This window comes from Mus musculus, chromosome 5 (assembly GCF_000001635.26).
Source record: "Mus musculus strain C57BL/6J chromosome 5, GRCm38.p6 C57BL/6J".
NCBI classification, from domain to species: domain Eukaryota; kingdom Metazoa; phylum Chordata; class Mammalia; order Rodentia; family Muridae; genus Mus; species Mus musculus.
The window spans coordinates 122,320,695-122,333,701 of NC_000071.6; the positions used below are offsets into that span (position 1 = coordinate 122,320,695).

A 13,007-nucleotide genomic window follows, 5' to 3' on the forward strand; every position below is an offset into this window, starting at 1 on the left:
TCTCCAGTCTGGAGCATCAGCAGAGCAAACCCACAGAGCTCTTGTCTTCAGTGCTTACGTGAGCCACATCTCTGATTGACTTTTCCTTCAAGCACACTGATAAGTGTCATCTGTGTTTTAGGTGGAAAGCCAGATGACATCACCGTCCTCCTCTCAATAGTGGCTGAGTACACGGACTGATGGGCCACACTGGTGACTCCTGCCTTTCCCCTGTCTCCCGACTTCTCCCTGCCACATGTGCTGATCCTGCTGGCAGGACCACATTTCTTTGCCACTGATCTCAGTGGCCAATGATGGATGCTCTGGCCCATGTTTGAGACCCATCAAGATCCTTGTTGAGAACCACTGCTGTCACCCGCTAGCCCGTACCCACTGGTGACCCACTGAGAGAAAAAGCGAGGTGACCTCTCCCTTCTCCTGGAGGTTTTCAAAGTCTTTTACTTTTCAAAAGCAGTTGAAGTTTTGAAAAGAAGTAATGTTGGTAAAGTGAACTCAAAATGTCAGTGTGTTAAAGGGATGTTAACATTCAACAAGTAGTAAATAGCGGCACCTCGGCCAAAAAACACGCGGATCATCCCAGGAGAAGCCCTGTGTCCCCCAGGCGCAGGCTCTGCGAGGACTGCTGGGGCTTTGTGTTTTCTGTTTGCCAGGAGCCCACAGTCCTGCTCTATCCTGTGCTGGGTCATGACATCCCAACCCCAGCAGCGGACGGTTTTGGTCACAAATTGGAAGAAAATTTTTGTTCTATGGATGCAGATATTTTGTGCTTTTTAAAAGATGCTTAATTGTGCCCCTGTGACTGCAGCTGTGGCAGTCTGTTGATTTGTCCAGGTCACAGGCTAGAGGCCTGGCCCACAGGAGAGGGACAGGGGAAGGAGACTCCTTACCAAAATCTAGTAATGGAAATACCACGCAAAATTTCAGAACTCCTCAAAGCCTGGGAATCAAATGCTGTAGCTGAAGTCGTCCGTGCTGCCTGTAAGATGCCACGGGCCTTCCAGGGCTAGAGTGTGCAGCTGCAGCTTGGGATGGGGTTGGCTGTGGACAGCCTGCTCCTTCCCTCAGGAGCCTCCCACCCTTAGAGCATGCCCCACCTGCGCTGTGTCCTCAAGGTGATGGTGTGGTGGCTGCAGCTCCCAGAGCCCACAGGAAAGCTAGTGGTGACCTGACATTCACAGTGACCGCAGCTGAGTGTGGGGCCCTGAGTCCAGCTTAATGTTTACAGTTCCAATAGCCATTTGCAGTAGGTAACGTTCCTTCTCAGATTTCCCCATTACCTGCGAGCGCAAACTTATTTTTAAGGTTTATGTACAATTGACTGCTGTAAAGATATATATATATTTTTGGGTCCGTTCTTTTCCTTCATTAACTTGGTGGTAGAAAAGCCGTATATACTTAGAAACCCTTAAGTTAAAGCCGTGTTTCTGTGCAAGTCAGATGACGCTGGTGTGAAGATGGTGTGAGCAGCCGTGCAGCCCTTCCTCTGCAGGAGACACTGGCTCCCTGGTTACTGCATTGAACTTGTGTTTGAGGTTACCTCAACTTGTTTTTAAAAGGTTTTGTCTGTCTGTGCGTTTGTATATTTGAGTAGCTGTCTCTGTTTTATTTAAACTGTTTACCATGTACCATGTACATGTCAGTGCTCTCAGTGCATCATGCTTGTAACAGGCATTCATTCATGAGAATGAGTTACTCATTTGTAAGCTCTTCAGTAATTTATCTACTATTCCTAAATTGGCATAATGTTAGATTCCTATTTTGAATCACCTTTAATTACATGTCAGAATGCCTTAACTCCCCTAACCTGACAACACTGAGTTAGTTCTCTGGTATGGAGGGAGACTGGATAAGGAGATGTCGCACTCTGTTGATCCTGGGGCGTGAGGGGCACGTGGTGGGTATTTATTTTGCACAAACTCTTTGCAGTGTCTGTGTTTAAAACAGTAAGGTTGCATCCAGATGGGGTGTGTGACTCTAGGACTGAGGACTTCAGCTCTTCTGTGTGGTTTGTAATTAGTTCTTGGTCAGAGGTGTTGTAGCCTTACAATCTGGATATATTTTGCATTAATTTTCCAATGCCGACATTTAATTCCTGCTAAGAGCAGAGCTGGTCAAGTCACTGGCTTTTTTCTGCTCTCATTTAGCCCATCAACCAATGTTTGTAAAAGTAGATTGGTGTGTTTTATACAACTTACTTTTAGTCAACTCACTTTTCTGAGCAGTGATTGTAAGAAACAGACAGGCAGTATGGCTGTTCTAGTAAACTGAAAACCACGAGGCAGACGTCAGGATTCAGTGACAGTTCCTCAGGCCTGGCGTGTGGACTGGTGACATCGTATATTCCATTTGCTTCTCCCTGTCCTTTTTGTTACACACTTAATTTTATAACTGTCGAGAGGTCAGGCAGAGCAAACGCTGCTCACACTCACTGAGGCCAGGGGCTCCATCACACACCCCTCGCCAGGTCTGATCTGGAACCTGGTGTGCGCGTGAGTTGTATTTTAAATCAAGCAATGTAAGCACTCATATTTGTCTCACAGAGTGAACTTTTATAACAAAAGAGAAAATTTGGGTTTTAATTTACAAATGGCAAATTATTTATCCCTCTGGATGCACCAAAGACCAGTAAAGTTTATAGCTTTTCCATCTATATTTATAAAGCAATACTGTATTATAAAAAAATCACTATTTTTATCACATGCTTGAAATTTTTATTTTGTTCTGTTTTAAAAATGTGCACTCTAAACATATCAGAACCTTATTTCTTCCTATGAACTTAAGCTGCCTGCGCACAAAAAGTATAAAATTATCAAGTGGAGATGAAGTAGCTAGAGTCTTACAAACAGAGAGAAGTGAGGGGAACAAGTCATGTATCCCGAGTTATCTGTGTGCTTGGCTACTCACTCACAGAGAATTCATTCCAGGTATGTGTCTGGGTTGGGCTGGGTCTGGAGAGACTGGGTATAAGCTCCAAGGCAGGAGAGTGCCCTCCACCGCTGCCGCTGCCGCTGCCTTTGTTCTGGATAGAGTAGCCAGCAGATGGAAACAGGGCAGGAGTGGTTTGGAGGCGGCTGGCGGGATTGGCGAGATTGGCTGAAGCTGTGCGTGTCTGAGTAGGTTCATGGCTCTGTGTCACTGTACAGCAGCTCTCTTTGGCAAAGTTGTAACACTCACTTTCTTGGAAATTGTCACAGTTTTACATTTAAAAAAATTTGCAATAGCAAAAAAAAAAAAAAAAAAAAAAAGAAAAGAAAAACATAAAACAACATAATATGAAACAGAAGACATTTGGATTCTATTTCTTTCAAAAAAGTAAATTTATCACAAAATTGAACTTCTCAATAAAGCAGTGTCCATGTCAAAACATAACTGTTAGTAGGTAGTCTGTGGCAACGATGAGTAAATGACGAAGCAAGTCTGAGTCTGTGTGTACTGATGCGCTGCCTTTTCTGTTGAGACTATCATCGTGCGTCCTACCAGAGGCAATGACCCGAATCGATGTTGGAAATATAACTTATGCAGGAATAGTTCTGTAAATACATTTAAATAAACTGTAAAGATATTTAATAAATATAGTATTTATACTATTTGCCACTCCTTTGGTTTGAATGGACAGGAACTGAGACACCCACCCTCAGCTCCCAGATTCTTGGTCTGCCTGACAGTGAGCCAGCACCTCGGAGCTGTGTCTGTGGTGCTTTACTGTCTGAGCATGGACCGGAATGGCTAGTTATCAACAGCTACTTACCTTCCTCAGAAATTCACCAAAACCGACTGACAATTGAGTGTAAAATAGAGGGTTTTGTAGCTGGGGTGTTGTGCCTTCCAGACAGTACTGAGTGAAGAAGCTACCAAAAACACTGCTGGGGGGGAGGAGGTCGGTAGCAGAGCACTATGCTAGGATGTGCAAGGCCCCGGATTCCATCCCAGCACCACACACGCACACCTTGTGCTCCACTGGAAGTGCAAAGCTCTGGGTGCAGCTAGTGTCGTAGTGTCACTGTCTTGGGCAGACTGGTGCTGCAGCCAGGCTGCTGCTGATCTAGGTGCTTGGGAGCTGCATCAGTGTGTGAGCCCAGGCCTTGTCCTCGGCAGGGAGACCTACAGAGTAGCTCTGCAGCCATCTGTGCCCGGTAAGACTGTCTGAAATCCAGTTATCAGTGTAAACATGAGACTCCTAAATCTTCAGCCTACGACAGAGGACAAGGCTGAGATAGGTGGGCATTGCCAGCTTCCACTAAAAGCTTCTTGAAAGCCCATTTTCATTCACAGAGGAACATTTTCGGATGGAGTTGGGTTTTTATTAGATTCCCGTGGGTAGCTGTGACTCACTTAGCAGCTACAGAACCCAGTCCCTCTGGTTTCAGCTAGAACGCTGCTCTCACTTCTGAAGCCGCTGACGCACGTGGGCAGCACTGAGTCCTGCCGGGTTGATGCTTCCTTCCAGGTTGGTGCTTTTCCAAGGACTCAGCAAGCACACGTTCCTGAGCGGCTCCTTTTGTTGCCTGTAACCGACTGTACACAGGTTTGGTGAGAGCGTCCTACACCGTGAGCTGTTACGTAAGTGCATTTGGTGCCAGGTTTGCACGTAATCTACACGTAAGCAGCTAGACCTGAGAGGAGCAGTGGGCAGGCATTTGTCCCCCGCCACCTTACCTTGTTCCTCTCCAGGCTGAGCTCTGGCTGCTGTGTGCAGATGACTCACACCGACTTCACTGCATGCTTTCTGCCTCCCACTGCAGAGCGCACAGGAACCAGAGCAGCTGAGGGCTGGGAAATAAAATTGTATCATATATAAAATGACCACAAAATGAAAAGTTAACTGTTTCTTTATTCACAACCTTTTCTCTACTCTGAACAAAACCTGTCAGGCCATCACATACACTGGAATGCCTGCTGTCTGCAGTCGGGCACAGAAGCCCCACCTCGCCCCATGCTGAGGAAAGTCTGCTTTAGGGACCAGCACAGGACGTGTCAAGGCTGCAGCAGAGTAAACAGTGGCATCTAAGCCCTGATGGCTCATTCCTATGCTGCCAGCTCTGTCCCCCGAGTAGCACACGGATTTTAGTGACACTGATAGTCTGGGGCATCCTGGGACAGTCTGCTCCATTTCCACTTGGCCTTCAGGCAGCCAAGTGCCCAGCGCGGCTATCACTGAGCGTTAGCATGGGTGCTCAGCCACTCACGTCCTCCTCACTGTCGCTTGCTACTGCCAGGCTGTCCAAGGGGTGGCCGGCATACTCTTGCTGTTCACAAGATACAGCTCCAAAGAACATGCAGGAAAACTAGAAAGGAAAACAAAAGAGTGTCGCTTATTCTCAAGACAAAGCCTGCACACTGAAGGTTCCAGCTGGTGGTGCTTTTAAGAATGTGGCCATGTGTTGCCACTGTCTTTGATGGTGATGAATCCTGGACACCATTACCTGCTGAACACATCTAGGGCCAAAGCTCTTCTGCCATCACCAGCCCAAGACAGGACCTTTATAAATGGTAGTCTACTGTGACCTCTCCTGGAGCTACAAAAATGTCCACCAGGACTGGGAAAGGCGGTGGGTCTCTTTAATCAAAGGGGATCAATAGCTGGCTCCCCTGTCCCAATCCCATATCTGCCCTCAGAGGCTGAAGCTGACGACCCCCTAACCCAACCCGCTGCCTTGTTAAAGGGGAGCCTTAGTGTTGCTGATGCTCAGATGTCTCGTCCTCTGCCCTCTGCAGCTGCTGCCTCTGCTCTGACACAGGGAAGTAACTGTCTGTACTTATAGACTCTTCTCATCCTCCTCCTTACCTACCTTAAGCTTTTGACCTCAGCCCTTCCCAAGAATGAGTCCTGTGCCTGAAGCAGTCTCCTGTAGCAGAAGACATGCACTAGGTTGGAGAGATGTCTTCTGCAGCTTCTGATCCCTCACTGCAGTTAACCCCAGATTAGCTGCAGTGAGCAGGACAGTAGCCATCACCATGGACCGAACCCTAGAACACCCATCACATAGGTAGGTAGAGATGGGATCAGGTTGCAAAGCTGATGTTGCCAGTCAGGGAGGATACAAACTTGACTACCCGACTTGGGAGATAGAAGAAGGCAATTTATGAGCCTAAGAATGCAGGAAGGTGCCAGACTATGGCCATGGCAGTAACCTGAAAGAAGCAAGCAAAGTGGCACTCTGCTATCTAGCCCTGAGAGAGCCGTTGCACACACTGCCCTCTGCAGCTGGAGAGCACATGTGTGCTGTTCTTGCAGTGAAATCTGCAGTCACCTGTTAAAGGGCAGCAGCTGCCTTGAGCTCACCTGCAAGCAGTCTCTTGCTGCTTTAGGAGTCTGGCCTTGAGCAAGGTTAAGGTCCTGAGACTAGAGGTGACAGTGCAGCCTCTCATCCAGGTGTCTGGCCCTGAGTAGTAGCTCTCAGTAATTTTCATGGCATCTTCTGACGCTGCAGAATTCAGGCTAAAGTATTTTGGTATTGGCTGACTTTGCTTTGGGGTGAGTGTTATTTGCCACCTGCCTTGTTCCTGATGTCTACCTGGGCTTAACATCTGAGGCTGGCTAACAGCAAGTTACTAAAGTTTAGTTACAAGTAAATGTTCACAGTAGAAAAAGATAAGTCTGTAGAAAGCCATTGATAAAGTGGCAGAGAACAAAGAAGCCACTGAAGAGTCAAGCAGAGCAGGTCCAGAGACTGACACAAGTATATCATGTTATAACATGGCACGGGAGACACCAGAGCCCTGGCAAAGGCAGACTATAATTGTAAAGGCTTCTGGGGTAGCTGCAAAAATAAAGTTAGACCATAATTTACAGCGTGCATGAAGAGAGACTCCAGATGGCACAGCGAGTAAACATAGGAGGGAAAGGGTGGATTTCTTAACTAGTGTAGGAAGAGCTTTCTAATTAGCTCAAAAATCATTTGAAAATTAAAAAAATTTACTATGTAAAGGAAAAAGGCTTTGCATGGCCAAAAAGCCACCACCACCAACAAAAGAAATCCAATGTAAGGTGTAGTTGTGCACATCTTTGTATCCAGTGAGCGCACGAGGAGGGCCAGGGCTGAGGCCGCAGCTGGTGGGGTGCTGCTTGTTCTCCCATAAGACCCAGGTTTGCTTCCCAGGAGCTATGCCACTGCACTCGCAATCAGAAATGCAGATTAAAGCCACGATGAGGAAGACTGAAGACATGCTGCAGCAGTTACAAGCTCTTACCACCTGAGTTCAGTTGCCATCACCCAAGATGGATGGCTCACAACTGCCTCTTAACTCCAGCTCCAGGGGATCTGACTCCTGATTTCTAGGTACTACACACATGTGGCAGACACACATAAACACAAAATATTTTTAATCCCAAAACTAAGGAGCAGGTGCATCTGTGAGTTCGAGGCCAGCCTGGACTACATAGTGAGTTCTAGGAGAGCCAGGGCTATGTAGAAAGACCCTGCCTCAAAAGCAAACAACTGGAACTGGAGAGATGACTCTGCAGTTAAGAGCAAGGGCTGCTCTTGCAGGGGATCCAGGTGTGGCACCCAGCAGCCACATAGGGGCTTACATCCATTAGTAACTCCAGTTCAAGATCTAACCCTTGACCTTTGTGTGCACCAGGTGCACACGTGACACACATACGTATATGCAGGCAAACACACAGAAAATAAAAATATTTTAAAGGTAAACAAAATTTCTGAACTATAAACTTGGCACTGTTTTTTTTTTTTCCAGGTTTGGCACTACGAGCTGTCTGCAGACTTGGGAAGTTGTCAGTCCCTCTCACTGCTGCAGCAGGCACACACTGGCAGGACCTCAAAGAATACCTGCACACTTGGTTCAGTTATCGAACTTTTAGGAGGAATTTACCTTAAGGGTACAATTCTAATTATAGGAGATGCATGTGTGACCCAGTTTGTACTTGGAGCTTTTAACAGTTTTAAGACAAGGTTTGACAAAATACTTCTGTAGGCCTGCAACTTGATATATAGTCTAGACTGGCCTTGAACTCTTGAGATCCTCCCGCCTCTGCCTCCCGAGTGCTTGTGACACTTTTGAAATTGCAGAACTGCAGGAATACAGATAGTCACTTAGGGTGGTTAACTCAGGAAAGACAGTACAGCTGTTGTGTGGAAAGCATGCTTTCCAGCCTGTGGTGAGTGCAGAGAGCAGCAGGGAAGCAGGGTTTGTGTAAGGAAACTTGCAGCTGCTCATTTGCTAAAGAAAAAAATAATAAATGGAGGAAGTGCTTGGTGTGCAAACACAAGAACCTGAGTTTGGATCCCAGCACTGGGATAAAAATATGGGCAGTGTCTGTTACCCCAGGGCTGGGGGTGGAGACAGGCCAATCCCTGGAGCTCATTGGTCAGTCAATTTAACTGAAGGAATGAACTTCAGGTTCAATAAGACCTTGTCTCAAAAAGTAAAGATTGGGGCTGGCTCAGCGGTTAAGAGCACTGACTGCTCTTCCAGAGATCCTGAGTTCAAATCCCAGCAACCACATGGTGACTCACAACCATCCATAGTGAGATCTGACTCCCTCTTCTGGTGTGTCAGAAGACAGCTACAGTGTACTTAGATATAATAATAATAAAAATCTTAAAAAAAAAAAAAAAGTAAAGATGGCGGGAGGGCTGGTGAAGTTGCTCAGTAGGCAATGCCTGGATCACAGGCCCAGCGCAGGCATGGGCACACACAAATCTAGTGCTGTAAGTTGCTGATTCTTTTTTCTAAAGATGTGTATGTGTGTGTGTCCGTGTGTGCATGTGCAAATATATGTGCTCAGTCCTGCAGTTGCCTGAAGGGGCTAGAAGACAGTGCAGCATCCTCCGGAGTTGGAGTTGTAGGCAGTTGTGAGTGCCTGGAAGCAAAGCTCTAGTGCCTTGCAAGATTAAGCATATTTAACCCCTTAGCCATCTCTCCAGACCCCACAAACTTTTTTTTTTTTTTTTTTTTGGTTTTTCGAGACAGGGTTTCTCTGTATAGCCCTGGCTGTCCTGGAACTCACTTTGTAGATCAGGCTAGCCTCGAACTCAAAAATCCACCTGCCTCTGCCTCCCGAGTGCTGGGATTAAAGGCGTGTGCCACCACCGCCCGGCTCACAAACATTTTTAATTAAAGCAAAAAGGCACCCAGAATTGGCCCTGAGCTTCATGTGCCCGCATGTGTAGGTACAAGCACAGGTGTGCATATCACACAACACATACAATGCCATACATACACAATACCATTTTTTATAACTGATAAGGCCACTTGCTGTCAAGCGGATGCCCCAGATTCAATCCCAGGGACTCACAGAGTGGGCGGAGAGAATTGATTTCCGCCTTCTTCCCAGACCACTGCACTGTGAGCTGTGGCACGTGTACACACACACAAATTCTAAGTCTTTAATATAAACAGAAACTGAAATTAGAAGAGAATACAGATAAACACATGAATTATAGGAACAGCCAAGGGTTTTGTAGAAGGGACTCCAGCAGTTTAGGTAAGACCTGACTGCTGGTATTGTGTGAATAAAAACCCTCTGCACAGCAAAGTGAGCAAGACTCAATGAACAGACAACCTACAGATTGGGGTAGCCTACAGGTCTGTAGCAGACAGGACCAGTATCTATAATGTATGAACTCAAGGGGGCATACGATGAGTTTGGTGTACACACATACATATACTCAGGCACACTACACACACACACACACACACACACACACACACACACACCTAAAACAAAAAGAAACACCACAAATGCCAGCAAGGATGATTGTGGTGAGATAGGAAGAACTTTACACTGCTGGTAGGAATGTAAATTGACCCGGGCCCCATGGCATGAATCAGCACAGAGATCCCTCAGCCTAGGAATATCTGCTGAGCATGGCGGCACACTTGTAATTTACACTAGGGAGACAAGTCAGAAGGATCAGGACTTTAAGGCTGTCCTTGACTGCATAGTTCAAAGGCACTGTGGACTACTAGAGATGCTGTCTGAACACCAAAAAAGAGCCCGATGTAGTGGCATATGCCTGTAACCTGGGCTACATAAAACTCTCTCTAAAACAAACAAAAGCCCTAGAAATATCTATCACCATCTAAATGCCCTAGCTGTATCACTTCTGGCTATTTGTGACTGTGCAACTATAGGACTTTTAACAGACCCAAGAGATACCTGCACATCCATTCTTATTGCAGTATTTTACAGTAGCTACATTATCTGTCCATCAACGGGTAAGTGGATAAAGAAACTGGGATATCTATGCAATGGGATTTTATTTGGGGGGCTGGAGCGATGGCTTAGTGATTAAGAGCACCGAATGTCCTTCCAGAGGACAATTCCCAGCAAGCACATGCTCACGATCCTCTGTAACTCCAAGATCTGACACTCTCACACAGACATACATGAGGCAAAACACCAGTGCTTACGAAATAAGTACAACTTATTTTTAAAAAAGGAATTCTGTTTTGTCATAAAGGAAATGAAATGATGTTATCTGCTAGATAATGAATGTAAATGGACATCATCATAGTAAAATAAGCATGGCGTGTTTCACTTGTGGATCATACACACATAGACACATAACACAATACATATGACATATATATACAAGCGAGAAAGCAGAGGGTGGAAGAAAGAAGACTAGCAGGAGGGAGCAGAGAGGAGGGTGGAGGAAGAAAGGGGGAGAGGAGATGAATTTGCTCAAAGAATGTAAATATACTTGAAAGAAAGCCATCATGAAACAGGGTGGCCAGGCCAGGCCTCTAGCAAGGTGGATGCTGGAGCACTGGGCTGCCCTGGCCCACCTCAGCACAGCAATCCTACCTTCCTGAGGTGTGAAGGGCTCCGCTCTTCCTCCATGTCACTAACAACACTTTCAGGCACTTCGAAGATGTCATCCTGGCCGGCGCTGGCTCTCTTGGTTTCAGCTGCAGAGCTGCTGTCAGGAGAATCCTTGGGAAATAGTCTTTTGGGCGCTGCTCGAGAGATGCTCTCTGGGGTCTGACTGACTCTGCTTTTATCCTCCGGGGCACTGGACTGTATGGGGTGTGACCTGGGCATTTAAAGGGATGGGATGGAGTTGTTTACTGGGAAATAAATTTCCTGTAACTAAGAGACGAGTGTGAGATGGCGATGGGAGCTGTGAATTAAGAAGTCTATGAACAGAAGCACTTGTTGAGAGTGAAGATTAATACACACAGTCATTAGAAATGCCCAGAACAGGCCAGGCGTGGTGGCGCACACCTTTGATCCCAGCACTCGGGAGGCAGAAGCAGGCGGATTTCTGAGTTCAAGGCCAGCCTGGTCTATAGAGTGAGTTCCAGGACAGCCAGGGCTACACAGAAAAACCCTGTCTCAAAAAAAAAAAAAAAAAAAAAAAGAAAAAAAGAAAAACAAAAACAAACAAAAAGAAATGCCCAGAACAGACTTGAGTTCAGCAACCCAGCACTCATCAGCATGGATTATGCTCATGGGATCTGTGGTAGTTTGAATGACAACCATCCCCATAGGCTCGTCTGTTTGAGTGTTGGTCCTCAGTTGGTAGAAGGTGTGGCCCTGTGGGGGAGGTGTCAGAGCGATGGGCTTGGAGGCTTCAAAAGCTTCCCCACATCCCCAGTGAGCTCTACTCCCTGTCTGAGGATCCACATGTGCTCTCTCAGCTGCGCCTGCTGCCCTGCCTGCCTTTGCTCCCCCATCACAGCCTCTAACTCTCAGGAACCATAAGCCCAATTAAACACTCTCTTTTATAAGTTGCCTTAGTCCTGTTGTTTTAACATAGCAATAGAAAAGCAACTAAGGCCTGGTGGTGGTGGCGCACGCCTTTAATCCCAGCACTCGGGAGGCAGAGGCAGGCAGATTTCTGAGTTCAAGGCCAGCCTGGTCTACAGAGTGAGTTCCAGGACAGCCAGGGCTACACAGAGAAACAAAAGCAACTAAGATAGCATCCCATGAAACAAGTTCAGCTGTGGGCCTGCAAGATGGCTCAGCCAGAGAAGGCACCTGCTGCCAACCCTGACCTGAGTTTGATTCCTGCGATCCTGACTGCATGTGTGCCATGGCAGGCATGCACACACACATGCATGCTCAGACATCACAGGACAGCTTTCAAGAGTTGTTTTTTTTTCCTTCCATCACGTGAGGCCCAGGGATCAAACGCAGGTCCTCAGGCTTGGTGGCCGGTGTCTTTACCCACTGAGCCAGGTGCTGGCCTATGGGGAAAGCTTTATGAGGTCATGAGAATGCATGCTTTCAAATCATACATCCCGACACTCTGGGACATTCCTGCACTATGGGTGTCATGGAGAGAACGGGATACAACATGACCCTGTTCTTTAAGAAGATAACCGTGAGGCAGTTGTGGTGTCAACACAAAAGGGAAAGCACTCACTATACACTTGTGAGGACCTGAGTCTGCCTCTAGTTAAATCTGGATTCAGTAATGTGCAGCCCTGATCTCAGTGTTCTTATGCCAGAGACAGGAGAATTCCCAGTTCACAGACTAGCCAGCTTGCCTTGTGCAACTGCGAAGGGCAAGATACCTTCTGCCAAGCAAGGCAGAAAACTAACACCTGGTACTGTCCTTTGCCCTCACAGACAGTGTGTGCCATCCCCCAATATTAAGGAAGAAGAATAAAAAGCCCCCAGCATTACCTTCGTGCCTGGGAAAGGGGCAGTAACTGTGGTGAAGATGTTCTACTCGGATAATCCACTAACGTGGCCAAGATAAAGTTTGCTTCCAAGAGCATGTCTTCAACACTCAAAACAACCGGTCTAGAAGACAATCAGCACAAACCAGGCTCATTTCTGTCAGGTGGTAGGAACACTTCAGCAAGTACCACCAACTTAGCAACAAAGAAACAGCATAAGCAGGGCTCCTTCAGTATTTTACAGGCTGACAGTCCTAAGAGCTGGGAAGCCCTTAACAACCACAGGAAGCCGATCTGACTCCGTTTTAGTTCTAAACTACATTAGAGGTTTACACACGCAGAGAGTTTCTATGCTTAAACCACGCATAATTAGACAATTCCTAATTAGACAATTTTGTCAGGAGCCTGTC

The 13,007-nt window shown here is 46.7% G+C and overlaps 2 protein-coding genes across 12 annotated transcripts in view; one reads left to right on the forward strand and one right to left on the reverse strand.

Annotated features, from left to right (window-relative positions):
- Window positions 1-3,587, forward strand: part of Pptc7 (PTC7 protein phosphatase homolog) — a 39,884-nt gene extending 36,297 nt beyond the window's left edge. Inside the window, exon 6 of the mRNA NM_177242.4 lies at window positions 122-3,587. Coding sequence (NP_796216.2) covers window positions 122-180 — 59 coding nt within the window. The 3' untranslated portion in view covers window positions 181-3,587. The remainder of the gene's footprint in view (window positions 1-121) is intronic.
- Window positions 2,529-13,007, reverse strand: part of Rad9b (RAD9 checkpoint clamp component B) — a 31,048-nt gene continuing 20,569 nt past the window's right edge. For 3 of the 11 annotated variants that reach the window (XM_006530305.4, XM_006530310.3, XM_006530308.4), the window contains 4 exons: window positions 12,602-12,721; window positions 10,775-11,003; window positions 5,187-5,285; window positions 2,529-4,770 (listed from right to left, as the gene is read on the reverse strand). In XM_006530305.4, the coding sequence (XP_006530368.1) occupies window positions 4,702-4,770; window positions 5,187-5,285; window positions 10,775-11,003; window positions 12,602-12,721 (517 nt within the window). In that variant the 3' untranslated portion in view covers window positions 2,529-4,701. Of the gene's footprint in view, window positions 4,771-4,811; window positions 5,286-10,774; window positions 11,004-12,601; window positions 12,722-13,007 lie in introns of those variants that run through there. The other 8 variants (XR_001784684.2, XR_001784685.2, XR_387562.4 and 5 more) reach the window with 8 other exon arrangements.